General features: G+C 45.1%; 2 protein-coding genes across 4 annotated transcripts; both read right to left on the bottom strand.

Annotated features, from left to right (window-relative positions):
• Positions 1-294: 294 nt before the first annotated feature.
• On the bottom strand, positions 295-20,717 carry LOC131937336 (uncharacterized). Of its 3 annotated transcripts, none has more exons than XM_059294653.1 (7): positions 20,531-20,717; positions 10,738-12,839; positions 10,386-10,540; positions 9,027-9,128; positions 2,217-2,351; positions 1,908-2,031; positions 295-1,412 (listed from the first exon to the last, which is right to left on the bottom strand). In XM_059294653.1, exons 2-7 carry the CDS (start codon positions 12,782-12,784, stop codon positions 1,318-1,320), a joined length of 2,658 nt encoding a protein of 885 aa, XP_059150636.1. In that variant the 5' UTR covers positions 12,785-12,839; positions 20,531-20,717; the 3' UTR covers positions 295-1,317. The 3 variants fall into 3 exon arrangements, with proteins under 3 accessions (XP_059150636.1, XP_059150635.1, XP_059150634.1); XM_059294652.1 differs by lacking the exon at positions 20,531-20,717 and adding an exon at positions 14,481-14,725; XM_059294651.1 differs by lacking the exon at positions 20,531-20,717 and adding an exon at positions 14,177-14,321.
• Positions 15,874-19,237, bottom strand: LOC131937374 (uncharacterized). The gene is made up of 2 exons (XM_059294759.1): positions 19,213-19,237; positions 15,874-18,659 (listed from the first exon to the last, which is right to left on the bottom strand). The coding sequence occupies exons 1-2, from the start codon at positions 19,235-19,237 to the stop codon at positions 15,874-15,876; spliced, it is 2,811 nt and encodes a 936-aa protein (XP_059150742.1).
• Positions 20,718-21,251: the final 534 nt, after the last annotated feature.

Here is a 21,251-nt window from a genome sequence, read left to right as displayed (position 1 = left end):
TGTTGGATAGACCTGCATCATTGTCTGGTTGTACATAAAGTTAACATGAGTTGTTGGATAGACCTGCATCAGATTTCATTGTCTGGTTGTACATAAAGTTAACATGAGTTTTGGATAGACCTGCATCAGATTTCATTGTCTGGTTGTACATAAAGTTAACATGAGTTGTTGGATAGACCTGCATCAGATTTCATTGTCTGGTTGTACATAAAGTTAACATGAGTTGTTGGGAAGACATGCATCAGATTTAATAGTTTTTCATTGGCATAAAATCACGGGAAAAATACCTTGAAAACAGATTAAATAACAATATATTTTGATCACAAAGATATAAATATAAACATTGTTCATGTACAAACAAATCAGTATCAAGTATTATAAATGTACAAACATTCTTGACCAGAGGTCACCTCACTCAAAATCATGTGGTGATATTTTTGGCAAGATTTGGGAGGGCTTAACAAGATCAAAGTTACAAGCTCCAGTTTTAGTAACATTTATTTTTGCTTGAGTATTCACAGGAAACAATTATTGTGGGAATAGGGCTGGCAGCTGGTATTAATAATTTGACATCAACAATTATTGTGGAAATAGGGCTGGCAGCTGGTATTAATAATTTGACATCAACAATTATTGTGGAAATAGGGCTGGCAGCTGGTATTAATAATTTGACATCAACAATTATTGTGGGAATAGGGCTGGCAGCTGGTATTAAAAATTTGACATCAACAATTATTGTGGAAATAGGTCTTGCAGCTGGTATTAATAATTTGACATCAACAATTATTGTTGGAATAGGTCTGGCAGCTGGTATTAATAATTTGACATCAACAATTATTGTGGAAATAGGGCTGGCAGCTGGTATTAATAATTTGACATCAACAATTATTGTGGGAATAGGGCTGGCAGCTGGTATTAATAATTTGACATCAACAATTATTGTGGAAATAGGACTGGCAGCTGGTATTAATAATTTGACATCAACAATTATTGTGGGAATAGGACTGGCAGCTGGTATTAATAATTTGACATCAACAATTATTGTGGGAATAGGGCTGGCAGCTGGTATTAATAATTTGTGGTCCTATCACACAGCTAGAAGTGGTCCTATCACACAGCCAGAAGTGGTCCTGTCACACAGCCAGAAGTGGTCCTGTCACACAGCCAGAAGTGGTCCTATCAGACAGCCAGAAGTGGTCCTGTCACACAGCTAGAAGTGGTCCTGTCACACAGCTAGAAGTGGTCCTATCACACAGCTAGAAGTGGTCCTATCACACAGCTAGAAGTGGTCCTATCACACAGCCAGAAGTGGTCCTATCAAACCCAGACTCCATTGGGGTTCTGTGATTTAAATGTAGTGGCCAGGCCCTCTGGGTAGGGTGAGGAGAGACCTTCTAAGATTTTTATTATGGCTGGCAGAGAATAAAAGTCACATTAGGCCACAGCAAGTATGATGATATATCTAGCCCATGTTAAACTATGTATGATGGATATATCTAGCCCATGTTAAACTATGTATGATGATATATCTAGCCCATGTTAAACTATGTATGATGATATCTCTAGCCCATGTGAAACTATGTATGATGGATATATCTAGCCCATGTTAAACTATGTATGATGGATATATCTAGCCCATGTTAAACTATGTATGATGATATATCTAGCCCATGTTAAACTATGTATGATGATATCTCTAGCCCATGTTAAACTATGTATGATGGATATATCTAGCCCATGTTAAACTATGTATGATGATATATCTAGCCCATGTGAAACTATGTATGATGGATATATCTAGCCCATGTGAAACTATGTATGATAATATCTGTAGCCCATGTGAAACTATGTATGATGATATCTGTAGCACCCATGAAATGACAAGCCAGTGACTGAGATCTACTTACTCTCTCCACTATCTGCAGCTGATGTGAGGGTTGGAGACTTGGGACTGTTGATGGGCTCTGAGCTGGATATTTGTTTGACAGTTTTACCAGACACCAGTTTTTCTAATTCAGCCTCCTCGCGGCTCTGTGTTGAGTTAAACAACACGACAAAATAAAGTTCACAAAAAATTAGTTTAAAATTAAGAGTGATATTCCTTAAGCTGCATTTATCCACGGAAAAAGAGACAGTTTTCTCTAAGATGGGAGAATTATATCATTAAAATTACATAATTAAAATTATTATCCTAATACATTTGTTATTTCTATTACCTTGCTCTGTTTTAATTCTTCCATTTGACTGATCAGAGATTTCATGTTCTCCAGTTTTTTGTTATCCTCACCAATTTGTTTGTCCACTTTGAGCAGCTTCTCTTTCAGCAATGACACTTCAGTGTTGATACTTTCCTATCACATAAACATTTGCTTTGTAGCTTTCATCTATCACATAAACATTTGCTTTGTAGCTTTCATCTATCACATAAACATTTGCTTTGTAGCTTTCATACTCAAAATGTGGACAAACTTTAACATTCAATCAAAAAATATAATTTTCTTTTTATAGCAACAAGCTTTTAAATGCACTGAAAGTAAGAAAATAAAAAGCTTTCTTTCATAAAAGCTTTGGTTACTCATGAGATCTATTACATATTTTAGCAACCAAAGCTTTTATGAAAGAAAGCAAATTAGTTTTATTTTCTTATTTTCAGTGCATTTAAAAGTGACACACAGGACCCTGAACAATTTTTTACAAATGACAGATAGTTCTTAATTTTGTTACCTCCCCTTAGTTTCAAATCAGTTAAAAACTAGCCTTCACTAGATTGGCCGGCTTTACGAGTGTAAACATTCTCGTCAGCCACAGCTTTTCAGACTGGGTGATTGTGTCGGTTCTAGGACAAATTCCTGAAAGACACTTGCCCGAATGCTGTTTGCCTGATTTCCTGAATGGACACTTGCCCACAAGTCACTTGCCCCAAGGCGGTTTGCCCAAAAATGTTAACATTATATATTACCAAATAATCATTGGTAATCATTTTAATTAATTGAAATTTGAAATGTTGATAACAATAAATATCTAAACAAAAAGAAAGGAAAAAAAATTATATATTACTACGCAGACATTCTTAATTCACTTGTGTATAAGAATGTATATAAAAAGCGTACAAACATAGTTTCTTTTCCATCTATGAAACAAGACAAAAATACCACTTTCATTTATCTCAGGATTTTAAAAAGAATTTTGCTATCACTTCAACATATTGTCTAAACAAGGTGCATTAAATTGAGGTAAAACATAATTGACTACCTTTAGTTGTTAAATTCACTGATAACAAATAAAATGATAAAGAATTAAGCTATAGTAGGTTCATCCATAGGATTGTGTACAGAGAGATATAAAACAAAAACATTTGACAATTTTCAAAGTTCTCTTGACAAGTTAAAATTATCTGAACACAATGGTCGCATCCTGTGTGTTTTTGTTACTGTGTCGCTAAACATCGGTGATCTAATGTATGGTTCAGTCTATAAACTTTCAATACAATTGTAAACGATAACAGAATGCAAAAACATAAACAGCTTTGTTTTTATGCTTAGAATTGTTTTGACTATCAAAATTTCAAACTTGAATTGTTAAGAATGTCTAGTTGGTAATATTATTTTTTTAATCTAATTTTTTTAATCTAATATTAACATTTTTCGGGCAAACTGCCTACGTACAAGTGGTTTTGGGAATTTGTTGCATTCTGGCAAGTGTCCATTCTGGGAATAGGCATTTGGGCAAGTGCCTTTTGGGAATACGTCCGGCTCCAGATTGTGTTGAGTTAGTTATCCCCCCTTCTGTGATTTTCTTTTCTTATCCCCCCCTTAGTTTTAAAGATGTTTAATTGTTAATGATTATTTAACCATTTAAATGAATTAACAAAATAGATAGACTTGTATTGTCATCAAAGTGTTACATATCTGGAAAGTTTTGAACAAAATTGCTGCATTATAACTGGGTCAAAAGAGTTACAAGATTTGCCACAAACCCACAAACAAAAAACGTTGGGTGGTACAGTACAGATGACTTGAACTAATTCAGCCTAATAAAATTTGACAGAGTAGCTCTAAGCCAATATAGTCTGGACAAGCTTTCATCTCATTTGGTGACCAGTTTTAGAAAGTCAAAACAAATTGTCCCTGTCCCTGTGAGTGAGCCAACACAAATTGTCCCTGTGAGCCAACACAAATTGTCCCTGTGAGCCAACACAAATTGTCCCTGTGAGTGAGCCAACACAAATTGTCCCTGTGAGTTAGCCTACACAAATTGTCCCTGTCCCTGTGAGTGAGCCTACACAAATTGTCCCTGTGAGTGAGCCTACACAAATTGTCCCTGTGAGCCTACACAAATTGTCCCTGTAAGCCTACACAAATTGTCCCTGTGAGTTAGCCTACACAAATTGTCCCTGTGAGTGAGCCTACACAAATTGTCCCTGTGAGTTAGCCTACACAAATTGTCCCTGTCCCTGTGAGTGAGCCTACACAAATTGTCCCTGTGAGTGAGCCTACACAAATTGTCCCTGTGAGCCTACACAAATTGTCCCTGTGAGTGAGCCAACACAAATTGTCCCTGTGAGCCTACACAAATTGTCCCTGTGAGCCTACACAAATTGTCCCTGTGAGTGAGCCTAACAAATTGTCCCTGTGAGTGAGCCTACACAAATTGTCCCTGTGAGCCTACACAAATTGTCCCTGTGAGTGAGCCTACACAAATTGTCCCTGTGAGTGAGCCTAACAAATTGTCCCTGTGAGTTAGCCTAACAAATTGTCCCTGTGAGCCTACACAAATTGTCCCTGTGAGTTAGCCTACACAAATTGTCCCTGTTAGCCTACACAAATTGTCCCTGTGAGCCTACACAAATTGTCCCTGTGAGTTAGCCTACACAAATTGTCCCTGTGAGTTAGCCTACACAAATTGTCCCTGTGAGTGAGCCTACACAAATTGTCCCTGTGAGTGAGCCTACACAAATTGTCCCTGTGAGCCTACACAAATTGTCCCTGTGAGTGAGCCAACACAAATTGTCCCTGTGAATGAGCCAACACAAATTGTCCCTGTGAGTTAGCCTACACAAATTGTCCCTGTTAGCCTACACAAATTGTCCCTGTGAGTTAGCCTACACAAATTGTCCCTATGAGTTAGCCTACACAAATTGTCCCTGTCCCTGTGAGTGAGTCTAAACAAATTGTCCCTGTGAGTGAGCCTACACAAATTGTCCCTGTGAGTGAGACCTACACAAATTGTCCCTATGAGTTAGCCTACACAAATTGTCCCTGTGAGTGAGCCTACACAAATTGTCCCTGTGAGCCTACACAAATTGTCCCTGTGAGTTAGCCTACACAAATTGTCCCTGTGAGTGAGCCTACACAAATTGTCCCTGTGAGCCTACACAAATTGTCCCTGTGAGTTAGCCTACACAAATTGTCCCTGTGAGTTAGCCTACACAAATTGTCCCTGTGAATGAGCCAACACAAATTGTCCCTGTGAGTTAGCCAACACAAATTGTCCCTGTGAGTTAGCCTACACAAATTGTCCCTGTGAGTTAGCCTACACAAATTGTCCCTGTGAGTGAGCCTACACAAATTGTCCCTGTGAGTGAGCCAACACAAATTGTCCCTGTGAGCCTACACAAATTGTCCCTGTGAGTTAGCCAACACAAATTGTCCCTGTCCCTGTGAGCGAGTCTACACAAATTGTCCCCGTTAGTTAGCCTACACAAATTGTCCCTGTGAGTGAGCCTACACAAATTGTCCCTGTGAGTTAGCCTACACAAATTGTCCCTGTTAGCCTACACAAATTGTCCCTGTGAGCCTACACAAATTGTCCCTGTGAGCCTACACAAATTGTCCCTGTGAATGAGCCAACACAAATTGTCCCTGTGAGTGAGCCTACACAAATTGTCCCTGTGAATGAGCCTACACAAATTGTCCCTGTGAGCCTACACAAATTGTCCCTGTGAGTTAGCCTACACAAATTGTCCCTGTGAGTGAGCCTACACAAATTGTCCCTGTGAGTTAGCCTACACAAATTGTCCCTGTGAGCCTACACAAATTGTCCCTGTGAGCCTACACAAATTGTCCCTGTGAGCCTACACAAATTGTCCCTGTGAGTGAGCCTACACAAATTGTCCCTGTGAGTGAGCCTACACAAATTGTCCCTGTGAGTTAGCCTACACAAATTGTCCCTGTTAGCCTACACAAATTGTCCCTGTGAGTTAACCTACACAAATTGTCCCTGTTAGCCTACACAAATTGTCCCTGTGAGTTAGCCTACACAAATTGTCCCTGTGAGTTAGCCTACACAAATTGTCCCTGTGAGCCTACACAAATTGTCCCTGTGAGCCTACACAAATTGTCCCTGTGCGTGAGCCTACACAAATTGTCCCTGTGAGCCTACACAAATTGTCCCTGTGAATGAGTCTACACAAATTGTCCATGTGAGCCTACACAAATTGTCCCTGTGAGCCTACACAAATTGTCCCTGTGAGCCTACACAAATTGTCCCTGTGAGCCTACACAAATTGTCCCTGTGAGCCAACACAAATTGTCCCTGTGAGTCTACACAAATTGTCCCTGTGAGTGAGCCTACACAAATTGTCCCTGTGAGCCTACACAAATTGTCCCTGTGAGCCTACATCAATTGTCCCTGTGAGTTAGTCTAAACAAATTGTCCCTGTCCCTGTGAGTGAGCCTACACAAATTGTCCCTGTGAGTGAGACCTACACAAATTGTCCCTATGAGTTAGCCTACACAAATTGTCCCTGTGAGCCTACACAAATTGTCCCTGTGAGCCTACACAAATTGTCCCTGTGAGCCTACACAAATTGTCCCTGTGAGCCTACACAAATTGTCCCTGTGAGCCAACACAAATTGTCCCTGTGAGTGAGCCTACACAAATTGTCCCTGTGAGCCTACACAAATTGTCCATGTGAGCCTACACAAATTGTCCCTGTGAGCCTACACAAATTGTCCCTGTGAGCGAGTCTACACAAATTGTCCCTGTGAGCCTACACAAATTGTCCCTGTGAGCCAACACAAATTGTCCCTGTGAGCGAGTCTACACAAATTGTCCCTGTGAGCCTACACAAATTGTCCCTGTGAGCGAGTCTACACAAATTGTCCCTGTGAGCGAGTCTACACAAATTGTCCCTGTGAGCCTACACAAATTGTCCCTGTGAGTGAGTCTACACAAATTGTCCCTGTGAGCCTACACAAACTGTCCCTGTGAGTTAGCCTACACAAATTGTCCCTGTGAGCCTACACAAATTGTCCCTGTGAGTTAGCCAACAACACCTATAGCACAGGGGCTACAGTAGATAAAAAGCCTCCACCTTGAAGATTATTTGATACTCACCTCAGATATTTAATTCAAATCATTTTCCTTAAGTAGATTAAAGATAATAGAAACTGTATCATCTATTTCAATTAGACCATTATCTAACTGAACCAGCCCCTCCCTGAACCAGCCCCTCCCAGAACCAGCCTCTCCCTATACCAGCCCCTCCCTGAACCTGCCACCCACCTGAACCAGCCCCTCCCTGAACCTGCCACCCACCTGAACCAGCCCCTCCCTGAACCTGCCACCCACCTGAACCAGCCCCTCCCTGAACCTGCCACTCCCTGAACCAGCCCCTCCCTGAACCAGCCCCTCCCTGAACCTGCCACCCACCTGAACCAGCCCCTCCCTGAACCTGCCACCCACCTGAACCTGCCACCCACCTGAACCAGCCACCCACCTGAACCAGCCCCTCCCTGAACCAGCCCCTCCCTGAACCAGCCCCTCCCTGAACCAGCCCCTCCCTGAACCTGCCACCCACCTGATCCAGCCCCTCCCTGAACCTGCCACCCACCTGATCCAGCACCTCCCTGAACCTGCCACCCACCTGAACCAGCCCCTCCCTGAACCTGCCCCTCCCTGAACCAGCCCCTCCCTGAACCAGCCCCTCCCTATACCAGCCCCTCCCTGAACCAGCCCCTCCCTGAACCTGCCACCCACCTGATCCAGCCCCTCCCTGAACCTGCCACCCACCTGATCCAGCACCTCCCTGAACCTGCCACCCACCTGAACCAGCCCCTCCCTGAACCTGCCCCTCCCTGAACCAGCCCCTCCCTGAACCAGCCCCTCCCTATACCAGCCCCTCCCTGAACCAGCCCCTCCCTGAACCTGCCACCCACCTGAACCAGCCCCTCCCTGAACCTGCCACCCACCTGAACCAGCCCCTCCCTGAACCAGCCCCTCCCTGAACCAGCCCCTCCCTGAACCTGCCCCTCCCTATACCAGCCCCTCCCTGAACCAGCCCCTCCCTGAACCTGCCACCCACCTGAACCAGCCCCTCCCTGAACCTGCCCCTCCCTATACCAGCCCCTCCCTGAACCAGCCCCTCCCTATACCAGCCCCTCCCTGAACCAGCCCCTCCCTGAACCTGCCACCCACCTGAACCAGCCCCTCCCTGAACCTGCCCCTCCCTATACCAGCCCCTCCCTATACCAGCCCCTCCCTGAACCAGCCCCTCCCTGAACCTGCCCCTCCCTATACCAGCCCCTCCCTGAACCTGCCACCCACCTGAACCTGCCACCCACCTGAACCAGCCCCTCCCTGAACCAGCCCCTCCCTATACCAGCCCCTCCCTATACCAGCCCCTCCCTGAACCAGCCCCTCCCTGAACCTGCCCCTCCCTATACCAGCCCCTCCCTGAACCTGCCCCTCCCTATACCAGCCCCTCCCTGAACCTGCCACCCACCTGAACCTGCCACCCACCTGAACCAGCCCCTCCCTGAACCAACCCCTCCCTGAACCAGCCCCTCCCTATACCAGCCCCTCCCTGAACCAGCCCCTCCCTGAACCTGCCCCTCCCTATACCAGCCCCTCCCTGAACCAGCCCCTCCCTGAACCAACCCCTCCCTGAACCAGCCCCTCCCTATACCAGCCCCTCCCTGAACCAGCCCCTCCCTGAACCTGCCCCTCCCTATACCAGCCCCTCCCTGAACCAGCCCCTCCCTGAACCTGCCCCTCCCTATACCAGCCCCTCCCTGATGACTTACCTCCACAGCCAGCAACAAGTCCTGGCTGAGCCTCTCCTCCTGTTCCTGGAGTTGACCAAGTTTTCTCTCAAGCTCCTCAAGCTGTCCACCCATCCTGGCAAGCTGATGGACACAAACAGCAGTGGACAGATCAAATTAGTTGGGTACAGTTATTTTAATACTAGTACAAATATTATATATTTAATGAAAATCATTTATTTTCTCCTTTTTATTGCATTACTACATAACAGTTTGTTATTAAAACAATTTTTTAATACAACAGAGTTCCATGACTAAAAACTATTGCACACCAAATGAACTTGACAATGCAGGTATACTTGTTTGGATTAGTAGTAGAACACTCTACTAATTTCAGAAAATTTTAATTATTTCATTTAAAATGAATTAGTCATCCAATAAAGACAAATTTGATGTCAGATTGCATTGTCATTGGGTCTTGAGCCACGTTCCAAATTTTAGAGAAACTGGTCGGTTAGAAGTGCTCAAAATTTTGCCTGCTTGTTTTGATTAAGAAAGACAGAGATGATGAGGAAGAAGTTAAATAAAAGCTTGTAAAAATGAAATCAAGTTGTCCTTATGGATGGCTTCTTAACCTGTTACTTTTGTTCTGATTTGTTCTAAATGGTATTTGTAACAAATTTTAAAAAGAGACATATTTTTAGAAATTAAAAAAAAATGTTAGCCTAAAAAGATTCTATTTTACAAATAAATAAAAAATTCTCAATTTTTTACCCCATGAACTGGGCCATGTGACCCATGAACTGGGCCATGTGACCCATGAACTGGGGCCATGTGACTGACCAATGAACTGGGCCATGTGACCCATGAACTGGGGCCATGTGACCCATGAACTGGGGCCATGTGACCCATGAACTGGGGCCATGTGACCCATGAACTGGGGCCATGTGACCCATGAACTGGGGCCATGTGACCAATGAACTGGTCATGTGACCCATGAACTGGTCATGTGACCCATGAACTGGGCCATGTGACCCATGAACTGAGCCATGTGACCCATGAACTGGGCCATGTGACCCATGAACTGGGGCCATGTGACTGACCAATGAACTGGGCCATGTGACCCATGAACTGGTCATGTGACCCATGAACTGGGCCATGTGACCCATGAACTGAGCCATGTGACCCATGAACTGGGCCATGTGACCCATGAACTGGGCCATGTGACCAATGAACTGAGCCATGTGACCCATGAACTGGGCCATGTGACCAATGAACTAGGCCATGTGACCCATGAACTGGGCCATGTGACCCATGAACTGGGCCATGTGACCCATGAACTGGGCCATGTGACCAATGAACTGGGCCATGTGACCCATGAACTGTGACCACAAAACTCACCTGATTCTTCAAGTTCTCCTCCTGTTGCTGATGGCTGGCCAAAACACTGGCCCAGTCAGCCTGCTCAAGCTGGGCCAGCTCCTGCTTCTGGGCCAGGCTCAGTTGGCCAGAGTTGTCCTCATTTGGCCAATGCTGGGATTCTAGGGCAGAAATCTCTGAACAAAGGGCAGTAATTATTGAATAATCAACACATTTTTTTTTGCCAACATGCCTACTTTATCCCTGGCACTATAAAAAACATAAGTGTAATCAATAAATATACGTGCATACAAACTGTGTGGTCATTTAAAGATTTCAATATATAAGATTTAAAAAAATGTAGTTGCTAGTATGGTCAGTAAAGGGAGCTTACCCATGCTGGTTTCCTGTAGCTTGACTTCTTGCATGTCAATTCTCTCCCCCTGGATTTGGATGAATTGAATGAGCTGCAAATACTCTGTGTTGACTGGCAGCATACTGTCTAGGCTGTACTCTAGTGGCAGACCACCAACAGAGTAGTCGGGGAACTTCTCATCCAAGTCATATTCTTCTATCTCCACGCTGGCTTGCCTGGAGTGGGAGCCCTGGTGGTGCCATCCTGGACCAATGTTCTTGTGGTGGACAGTGTCCAGGCTAAACGCCACTGGGGTGGAGCTACTGCTAGAACGAGGTGGAACTTGCATGAAGGCAGAAAGTTCCCCATCATTGCTGCTCTGCCTTACATGGGGGGCAGAGGTTTTATCTGCTGCTAAATGTCCATCATTGCTGTGCTGTCGAAGATGTGCAACTGCTGAAGCAAACGAGGAAGGGGCTCTAGCAGCTCCAGCTGTTTTGGAATTTTTGACTGCTGACTCAACAAAACTCATCTTCTGTGTTTCAAGTTTTGTCAAAACATTTTCTCTGTTGACACTATCATGTGTGGCCATATGACTGGAGCTCACGTGGCCACTAGGTGGAAGATTCTCATTCAAAGTTTTCTTTCCATCAGGACCTGTGCTGGCAGAGGGTGAGAGGTTGTCTCTGACAGAGCTCTCTATGGTGGCTGATGTTAAGGCTCTGCCAGGTGTATCCTTGTCTAGGTCATGGTGGGCTGCATGCACATCAGACTGTAGGTCTGTAGGTGACCATTGGTACTGGCTGCCATCTGATGGGCTGTGCAATGTCTTCTCTGATGGACTGGGGGCAGTCCCAGCGTTTAAATTAATTTCATGTGTGGTTTGACTGTTTAGATGTGTGGTTTGACTGTTTAGTTGTGTGGTTTGAGTGTTTAGATGTGTGGTTTGAGTGTTTAGATGTGTGGTTTGACTGCTTTGACTTGATCCGTCAAGTGATAATGGAGAACTGACATTACGTCTGGGAGCGGGAATGGGAAGGTGTGGATGTTGCAAGGTGTTGGTAGGGTGTGGATGTTGTGATGCGTTGAGGTGTGGATGTTGTGATGCGTTGAGGTGTGGATGTTGCGAGGTGTTGGTAGGGTGTGGATGTTGTGATGTGTTGAGGTGTGGATATTGTGATGAGTTAGGAAGGTGTGGATGTTGTGATGTGTTAGGGAGGTGTGGATGTTGTGATGTGTTAGGGAGGTGTGGATGTTGTGATGTGTTAGGGAGGTGTGGGTGTTGTGATGTGTTAGGAAGGTGTGGATGTTGTGATGTGTTAGGGAGGTGTGGATGTTGTGATGTGTTGGTAGGGTATGGAAGTTGTGATGTGTTAGGAAGGTGTGGATGTTGTGATGTGTTAGGAAGGTGTGGATGTTGTGATGTGTTGGTAGGGTATGGAAGTTGTGATGTGTTGGTAGGGTGTGGATGTTGTGATGTGTTGGTAGGGTGTGGATGTTGTGATGTGTTAGGGAGTTGTGATTGTGGAGAGGATATATGCCCAGACACTGAAAAATAATTGTTTGACCTGACTGAGGTGTGACTGCTAGAATGAGTTCTGAGCTGATCTGGTGTTGCTGGGTTTGTGTTGGACTCCTCACCAATGCCACGACTTCCTGTCCTAGAAGATTGCTTGTTTAAAGAGCTGGTGACAAAACCAGCTGACCTGTAGTGGACACCACTGAATGTTGATGAGCGCTTGAGTGAGTCTGTGTTAGGTTCATGACGACCAGGAGGAGGGGTGTGACGGAATGTTTCCTTTCCCTGGTAGCTGCGGTCAGCATGCACCAGGTAAAACTTGACCTCAGCAGCGTAACCCCCCCACTTCTGCAGGGACTGTAGTGGACATTCAGTGGGGGTTAGTGGCCGCTCAGATTCCCTCCATTTTTCAATCAGTGTAAACCGGCCAGTTCTGCCCATAGAATGTGCCAGGGCCAACACCACGTCATGGCATGTTGTGCTGGAGTTGGCACCACACACAACTTTTTGTAGACCATCCACCCAAACCTTTAGCTCCATCATATCCAGCAGTTGGCGGATGACCATAACTACATCATGTCCAGCAGTTGTTAGATGACCACAGCTAGAGCTAGTACAATATCTAGAAGAAAAAAAAATTCTTGAAATATGAGTGACATTTTAAAAAGGCAAAGTGTAAATCTGAAGCCAGCAGAATTTAAAATAAATCTTTTTTAATGTGGTGTTCTGACTATCATCCCATTGTGATAGGGGTGAACTGGATCAACCAAAGGTCAGGGGTCAGAAAAGCATTAGACCTCTATTAAACTACACAACATTTAGTCTAAGTTGAGTCATTTGGTAGCTTCAGAAAGTATTAATTTCTATACTAAAAACCATATAGATCTATGTCTACTCAAGTATATTTTTTATGAGGTATCTTTGAAACAATCTTGATTGTAACTGTTTTCATATTAACTCATAGCAAAGTTGTAGCTGTAGTGAGTGATTTAAGTGAAGTGCACTTTAACCTTTAGAATATTATTATTTATTGTAAGTAACAGTATGGACCAGCCATAGTCGGCCCTTGCAAAATTTAAAAAGTAATAAAAAGAGTGAGCAAATATAAAATAAATGATAAATAATATTAAATAGGCCTATAGTGACTTTTTGTCCACTCAAGTAAGCAGAGTCAACACAAATGATGACTGAAAGGGTGGGGTTCATGTAAAATGTAAGTGACTTAGTTAAGACTTAGTAAGCCTGTGTAAGTACTAGATTTCTAGATCTAGATCTAGATCTAGTACTAGTATTAGTAAATAGTAAATACTAAATAGGCCTAATCATCTTAGTCTTTAATAAATTAATTTGACAGTGTAATGTGACATGTCACTTAACTTGTGACTTAAGTCTGGACTAAATTACCACAGCCTAGCTAGATTGAGCAAGTTAACGGTAATAACTAATACTGTAATAAATAATAGATCTAATCTAGTTCTAGATCTAGATCTAGTACTAGATCTAGTAGTATCTTAACTCTTTTAAGTATTAAGTTTAACTATTCTTAACTATCTTTCTTAGTCTATCTAGACTAGAGTAGAGTATTCTAGAGTACTAATCCTCTAGAGTCTAGAGTACTTCTACTAACTAAACTGTCTAAACTACTAACTTTACTTAGGCTAACTTTATTTATTACTTTACTACTTTATCACAGCAATAAAAAAATAAACATAAAATAAAATGTTTAAAATACTTCCCCCCAACTAGATCTAGATATCTAACCAATGCCAATAGCTACTAGATCTAGATCTAAATTACTATTAGTAATTTGTCAGAGTATTCGTAGAAAGAATAGATCTAGATTACATATCTAGCTAGAGAATCTAGATCTAGATCTAGATCTAGATTCTAGTCTATTTATTATTTATTAAATAAATATCTAAGATCTAGAATTCTCTAGACTCTAGGCCAGTGGAGTACCGTTGTTTATCTCGTTTAAAAGTCCCCTTCTCCGAGCGATTAAGCGCTGTGTAGCCCTATACGTAGATATGGAAAGGTTATCTGTAGACAATGCAACAGACGACACACACACCTGACCTAAACAAACACACCCCGTGTGGGCACGTGATAGACATGTGATAACGGTGCTGTCACATAGGCTAGGCTAGGAAGCAGAAATTAAACTACGGTGTGTGACGTCTCGTCACGTGAGTCAACAAAGCGGCCTTGTCAGGAAATCAAAATGACAAAAGTTGGACGTAGATCTAGATCTGTCTCTGCCTACCTGTTCCCGGCCAGCTGACAGGGATTCAGCTCTATGCGAGCAAACTTCAAGAAGTGCCACTTTTGACTGTGGTCTGCTGTGTATGTACCAGGAACTAAAAATATGTCGAGCCAGTAGACTATCTATAATCCTAGCATCTCTATGAGAATTCCGCCATGACTAGGGCTCTGGTAAACTACCAACACACCCTGCTAAACTAGGCCAGGCCTACATGTTAGACCTCAGCCATTTTGTCAACAGGTTGCCCCCCCCCCCCCCCCTCAGTGACGGGCTAACGGCGACAAGCGGGGTAGGCTAGCGGTCGGTAAGGGCCGTTATTACAGCTGACTAAAGGTGTGTTCGTCTCGTGCTAAGGTGTGTCACATTAAGGTGTGTCGGCTTATGCTATGTATGTCGACTTAAGATGTCAGAATGTCGTGTGTCGGTGCTTCGAAATATTTTATATCGTTGTGTCTGCTGTGTAGGAGACGGATGTACACTAATCATGTACATTTTGTGTACACAGAATGGTTGTACACTAGTCATGTACACAGTCTGGTTGTACACTAATCACGTACAGAACCTGGTTGTACACTAGCCATATACACAACTTTGTACATTAATCATGTACACAACCTGGTGTTACACTAGCCATGTACACTGCTTGGATGTATTATAAGCCTCTATTAGTCATGTAGGTAAACTAACGAATATGAAATTCCCTGCATACTTTGAATGCCAAGCTTCCCCCGCCAACGTCAGCATACGTCTCAACATGATCGAAACGTCTTGTCACTCTGTTAAACTACCGTCCCCCACATGTAATGTAGGGCCTACTTGTGGACACTGGTAATGGTCCGGTTATGACCTTATGTAACGACGGTCCAGTTATGACCTTATGTAACGAAGGTCCAGTTATGACCTTATCTAACGACGGTCCAGTTATGACCTTATCTAACGACGGTCCAGTTATGACCTTATCTAACGACGGTCTAGTTATGACCTTATCTAACGAGGGTCCAGTTATGACCTTATCTAACGACGGTCCAGTTATGACCTTATCTAACGACGGTCTAGTTATGACCTTATCTAACGACGGTCTAGTTATGACCTTATCTAACGACGGTCCAGTTATGACCTTATCTAACGACGGTCCAGTTATGACCTTATCTAACGACGGTCTAGTTATGACCTTATCTAACGACGGTCTAGTTATGACCTTATCTAACGACGGTCCAGTTATGACCTTTTCTAGCGACGGTCCAGTTATGACCTTATCTATCAGCCAAACCTTTCGTTGGGTCTAGACTAAGTCTAAACAATCGACCTACTACAGCATGGATCAGCAGCCCCCCCCTCCCCCCACCACACAAAACAATAGCCTGCGTTTCCCCCGCTATCGTCAGGTGTCAAGTTACATGCCGTGTAGACGTCTGCTTCGTCCTCTGTCTGTGTGTAGGTTGTTGACTAGACAAACGCTAGGGTCGCTGGCTAGACAAAGGTCGCTGGCTAGACAAAGGTCGCTGGCTAGACAAACTCTAGGGCCGCTGGCTAGACAAACGCTAGGGTCGCTGCAAGCTAGACAAAGGTCGCTGGCTAGACAAACTCTAGGGCCGCTGGCTAGACAAACGCTAGGGTCGCTGGCTAGACAAACTCTAGGGCCGCTGGCTAGACAAACTCTAGGGCCGCTGGCTAGACAAACGCTAGGGTCGCTGCAAGCTAGACAAAGGTCGCTGGCTAGACAAAGGTCGCTGGCTAGACAAACTCTAGGGTCGCTGGCTAGACAAAGGTCGCTGGCTAGACAAACTCTAGGGTCGCTGGCTAGACAAACTCTAGGGTCGCTGGCTAGACAAAGGTCGCTGGCTAGACAAAGGTCGCTGGCTAGACAAAGGTCGCTGGCTAGACAAAGGTCGCTGGCTAGACAAACTTTAGGGTCGCTGGCTAGACAAAGGTCGCTGGCTAGACAAACTCTAGGGTCGCTGGCTAGACAAAGGTCGCTGGCTAGACAAACTCTAGGGCCGCTGGCTAGACAAACTCTAGGGTCGCTGGCTAGACAAACTCTAGGGTCGCTGGCTAGACAAAGGTCGCTGGCTAGACAAACTCTAGGGTCGCTGGCTAGACAAAGGTCGCTGGCTAGACAAAGGTCGCTGGCTAGACAAAGGTCGCTGGCTAGACAAACTCTAGGGTCGCTGGCTAGACAAAGGTCGCTGGCTAGACAAACTCTAGGGCCGCTGGCTAGACAAACTCTAGGGTCGCTGGCTAGACAAACTCTAGGGTCGCTGGCTAGACAAACTCTAGGACCGCTGGCTAGACAAAGGTCGCTGGCTAGACAAACTCTAGGGTCGCTGGCTAGACAAACTCTAGGACCGCTGGCTAGACAAAGGTCGCTGGCTAGACAAACTCTAGGGTCGCTGGCTAGACAAACTCTAGGGCCGCTGGCTAGACAAACGCTAGGACCGCTGGCTAGACAAAGGTCGCTGGCTAGACAAACTCTAGGGTCGCTGGCTAGACAAACTCTAGGGCCGCTGGCTAGACAAAGGTCGCTGGCTAGACAAACGCTAGGGTCGCTGGCTAGACAAACTCTAGGGCCGCTGGCTAGACAAACTCTAGGGCCGCTGGCTAGACAAACGCTAGGGTCGCTGCAAGCTAGACAAAGGTCGCTGGCTAGACAAAGGTCGCTGGCTAGACAAACGCTAGGGTCGCTAGCTAGACAAACTCTAGGGCCGCTGGCTAGACAAACTCTAGGGTCGCTGGCTAGACAAACTCTAGGGCCGCTGGCTAGACAAACGCTAGGGTCGCTGGCTAGACAAACGCTAGGGCCGCTGGCTAGACAAACTCTAGGGCCGCTAGCTAGACAAACTCTAGGGTCGCTGCTAGCTAGACAAACTCTAGGGCCGCTGGCTAGACAAACGCTAGGGTCGCTGGCTAGACAAACGCTAGGGTCGCTGGCTAGACAAACGCTAGGGTCGCTGGCTAGACAAACGCTAGGGCCGCTGGCTAGACAAACTCTAGGGCCGCTGGCTAGACAAAGGTCGCTGGCTAGACAAACGCTAGGACCGCTGGCTAGACAAAGGTCGCTGGCTAGACAAACTCTAGGGTCGCTGGCTAGACAAACTCTAGGGTCGCTGGCTAGACAAACTCTAGGATCGCTGGCTAGACAAACTTTAGGGCCGCTGGCTAGACAAAGGTCGCTGGCTAGACAAACTCTAGGGCCGCTGGCTAGACAAACTCTAGGGCCGCTGGCTAGACAAAGGTCGCTGGCTAGACAAACGCTAGGGCCGCTGGCTAGACAAACGCTAGGGTCGCTGCAAGCTAGACAAAGGTCGCTGGCTAGACAAAGGTCGCTGGCTAGACAAACGCTAGGGTCGCTAGCTAGACAAACTCTAGGGCCGCTGGCTAGACAAACTCTAGGGTCGCTGGCTAGACAAACTCTAGGGCCGCTGGCTAGACAAACGCTAGGGTCGCTGGCTAGACAAACGCTAGGGCCGCTGGCTAGACAAACTCTAGGGCCGCTAGCTAGACAAACTCTAGGGTCGCTGCTAGCTAGACAAACTCTAGGGCCGCTGGCTAGACAAACGCTAGGGTCGCTGGCTAGACAAACGCTAGGGTCGCTGGCTAGACAAACGCTAGGGTCGCTGGCTAGACAAACGCTAGGGCCGCTGGCTAGACAAACTCTAGGGCCGCTGGCTAGACAAAGGTCGCTGGCTAGACAAACGCTAGGACCGCTGGCTAGACAAAGGTCGCTGGCTAGACAAACTCTAGGGTCGCTGGCTAGACAAACTCTAGGGTCGCTGGCTAGACAAACTCTAGGATCGCTGGCTAGACAAACTTTAGGGCCGCTGGCTAGACAAAGGTCGCTGGCTAGACAAACTCTAGGGCCGCTGGCTAGACAAACTCTAGGGCCGCTGGCTAGACAAAGGTCGCTGGCTAGACAAACGCTAGGGCCGCTGGCTAGACAAACTCTAGGGTCGCTGCAAGCTAGACAAAGGTCGCTGGCTAGACAAACTCTAGGGCCGCTGGCTAGACAAAGGTCGCTGGCTAGACAAACTCTAGGGCCGCTGGCTAGACAAAGGTCGCTGGCTAGACAAACTCTAGGGTCGCTGGCTAGACAAACTCTAGGGCCGCTGGCTAGACAAACTCTAGGGCCGCTAGCTAGACAAACTCTAGGGTCGCTGGCTAGACAAACTCTAGGGTCGCTGGCTAGACAAACGCTAGGGCCGCTGGCTAGACAAACGCTAGGGTCGCTGGCTAGACAAACGCTAGGGTCGCTGGCTAGACAAACGCTAGGGTCGCTGGCTAGACAAACGCTAGGGTCGCTGGCTAGACAAAGGTCGCTGGCTAGACAAACGCTAGGACCGCTGGCTAGACAAACGTTAGGACCGCTGGCTAGACAAACGCCAGGCCGCTGGCTAGACAAACGCTAGGACCGCTGGCTAGACAAAGGTCGCTGGCTAGACAAACGCTAGGCCGCTGGCTAGACAAAGGTCGCTGGCTAGACAAACGCTAGGCTGCTGGCTAGACAAACTCTAGGGCCGCTGGCTAGACAAATGCTAGGACCGCTGGCTAGACAAACGCTAGGACCGCTGGCTAGACAAAGGTCGCTAGGACCGCTGGCTAGACAAACGCCAGGCCGCTGGCTAGACAAACGCTAGGACCGCTGGCTAGACAAAGCGCACCTTAGGAGACGAGTCAGGTGTGTTGAGACGACGGGCTAAGTCAGCTTTAAGGTGACCACGCGTGTGTGTCAGCTGACCTTTAGCCTCTGGCCATGTTGACATTGGCCTGTTTATCGCACGGACACGTTGTATTTGTTTGACGTTGGGGGAGGGGGGGGGGGGAATGAGGATGGTCTGCGTTGAAGGGAGAAAGGGAGGGGGGGTGGTGGAGTGTTTGCGTTGGACAGCAGGCGGGGGGGGGGGGGTGTCTCAGATAAAGCCTACTTACTTCTACAGACATGATTGGCAGGTAACTAAGTGGAACTGGACACACAACAGCCGTGCGTGTCAGCGGAACGTGATCGACAACCGACTGACCCACGCGGCCTTGCCGGGTGTGCAGACGATATGATAGATGAGCTTGCTGGTGGTTTGGAGTGGTCCAATTAATTAATGACCTCCACAAAATTGATAAGGCACATAACAGAGTACTGGATTGTTGCATCTTTTGTATAGGTGGCAAATTTTCTTTGACATCACTCACCCTAACCCTGACTACAAGCAGCACATGGGGTCAGGTGGGCACATGGGGTCAGCTGGGCACATGGGGTCAGCTGGGCACATGTTGGGGTCAGATGAATACTGGTTGGGGTCAGCAAAGCGAGAGACGGAGAAATTTCTTATCTTACGGTATGTAGGAGACTGCTGTTAAGCAAATAGATGCACAGGGTTCATCTATAATTAATGTCACGATTTTGACTCCCCCCCCCCCCCCCCCTTCACAGCCATGCCATATTCCACAAAAAAACTAGATCCCCTCCCACCTAAATTTAATTTTTTGTACTTAAAAATGTCTTTGATTGAAATACGTTATAACTGCTAATATTTGGGCTCTAACAATTTTTTTTTTAAATTTCAAAAGTGTGACGTTACACTCTAAATTCCCCCCCCCCCCCCCATCCCCTGATCACTAATTGTCACACAATTACTAACTAGAGTGTGGCGTAAACATAATTAAGTTGTAACAATGAATATTTCTGGGTCACTTTACAATAAAGAATCACACAGTCTAGTGAATACATTTTTTTAAATTAGTCTATTAGTTGCATCGTTTACGGACTTCTCCCGATTGCGCTATTTAATACTAATTCTCGATATTTTAACAAAGCCTAAATATATATATATTAAAATGTAGTCTAGATATTAGATAATCTAGACCTCTAGTGCTATAAATAACTAATTGACTAAATTACTTTTATATTATTTTTGGTAATCTAACATAAAATAATGTTAGATTACCAAATATGATATAAAAGTAGTATTACAATATATACTTTATATTAGCTAAAATTAATTAGTACAACAGTATGTGAGTAGACCTATATAAAGTTGTATATTAAACTGTAAACTACTCACCAGTACAACGTATTGACTGAGTTCTAAATATACTTTAGAAATAGGCCCTAATTACAAATTAGCCACCATAACTGGACTAAACAGTAGATCTAGATCTCTATGACCAGTGGCAAGAGTTCTATGTTATTCCCTACACGGTACACAGCAATACACTGTGACCGTATCATTTCCTTGTTGTTATTTAAAACATAGGGTCTAGATCTAGATTTCTACCTCTCTTTTAAGAAAGTTACTATTTCTCTATGCTACTTTATCAACGCGTTTAAATATAACGCAAACCAAAGTAGTTTTAAGATCAGGGGAAGCTACACAATTTAAAATTGTAATAATGATTAATGAACTCCCTTAATCGTGGGTCTCCATTATCTTCCTTAGTAAAAAGTTTATATTTTTTGTATTTTATGTAACCTGCTACATGTTTCCTCTAACAGGACAGGGGTGGTCTATCAGTTTATTTAAATTGTGTTAGGAATGGATGGATTGCTCTCAATACCAGTGTCTGTAGGCATACAGCTGCTTTGATTTTATTAACCCTCTTAATACTTAATAGTCGTAAGGCTGCAATTATTGTTTCTTCAATTCGTGTAAAAATCTTTAAACCTGCAAGATTGAAAGAGCGGAGATGTTAGTGTGTACAAGGTTGGTGAAAATGTTATGTGATTAAGTAGATTAGCTTTCTTTGAACTAACATAGTAGGTTTGGACATTTGGATACCCAATGA

This window comes from Physella acuta, unplaced genomic scaffold (assembly GCF_028476545.2).
Source record: "Physella acuta isolate Inbredline_101_S28 unplaced genomic scaffold, ASM2847654v3 ptg000208l, whole genome shotgun sequence".
In the NCBI taxonomy this organism is placed as follows: Eukaryota; Metazoa; Mollusca; class Gastropoda; family Physidae; genus Physella; species Physella acuta.
This window is presented reverse-complemented; position numbering and strand designations above follow the sequence as displayed.

Bases quoted from the DNA above. Each gene is read 5' to 3' on its own strand.
- LOC131937374 (XM_059294759.1), bottom strand. From the start codon at position 19,237: ATGTCAACATGGCCAGAGGCTAAAG. The intron at 18,660-19,212 runs GTCAGCTGACAC...GCGTTTGTCTAG, and splicing joins AACATGGCCAGAGGCTAAAG to CCAGCGACCCTAGAGTTTGT.
- LOC131937336 (XM_059294653.1), bottom strand. From the start codon at position 12,784: ATGGTCATCCGCCAACTGCTGGATATGATGGAGCTAAAGGTTTGGGTG. The intron at 10,541-10,737 runs GTAAGCTCCCTT...CCCTTTGTTCAG, and splicing joins GCTACAGGAAACCAGCATGG to AGATTTCTGCCCTAGAATCC. The intron at 2,352-9,026 runs GTAAGTCATCAG...TTTATGTGATAG, and splicing joins ACTTGTTGCTGGCTGTGGAG to GAAAGTATCAACACTGAAGT.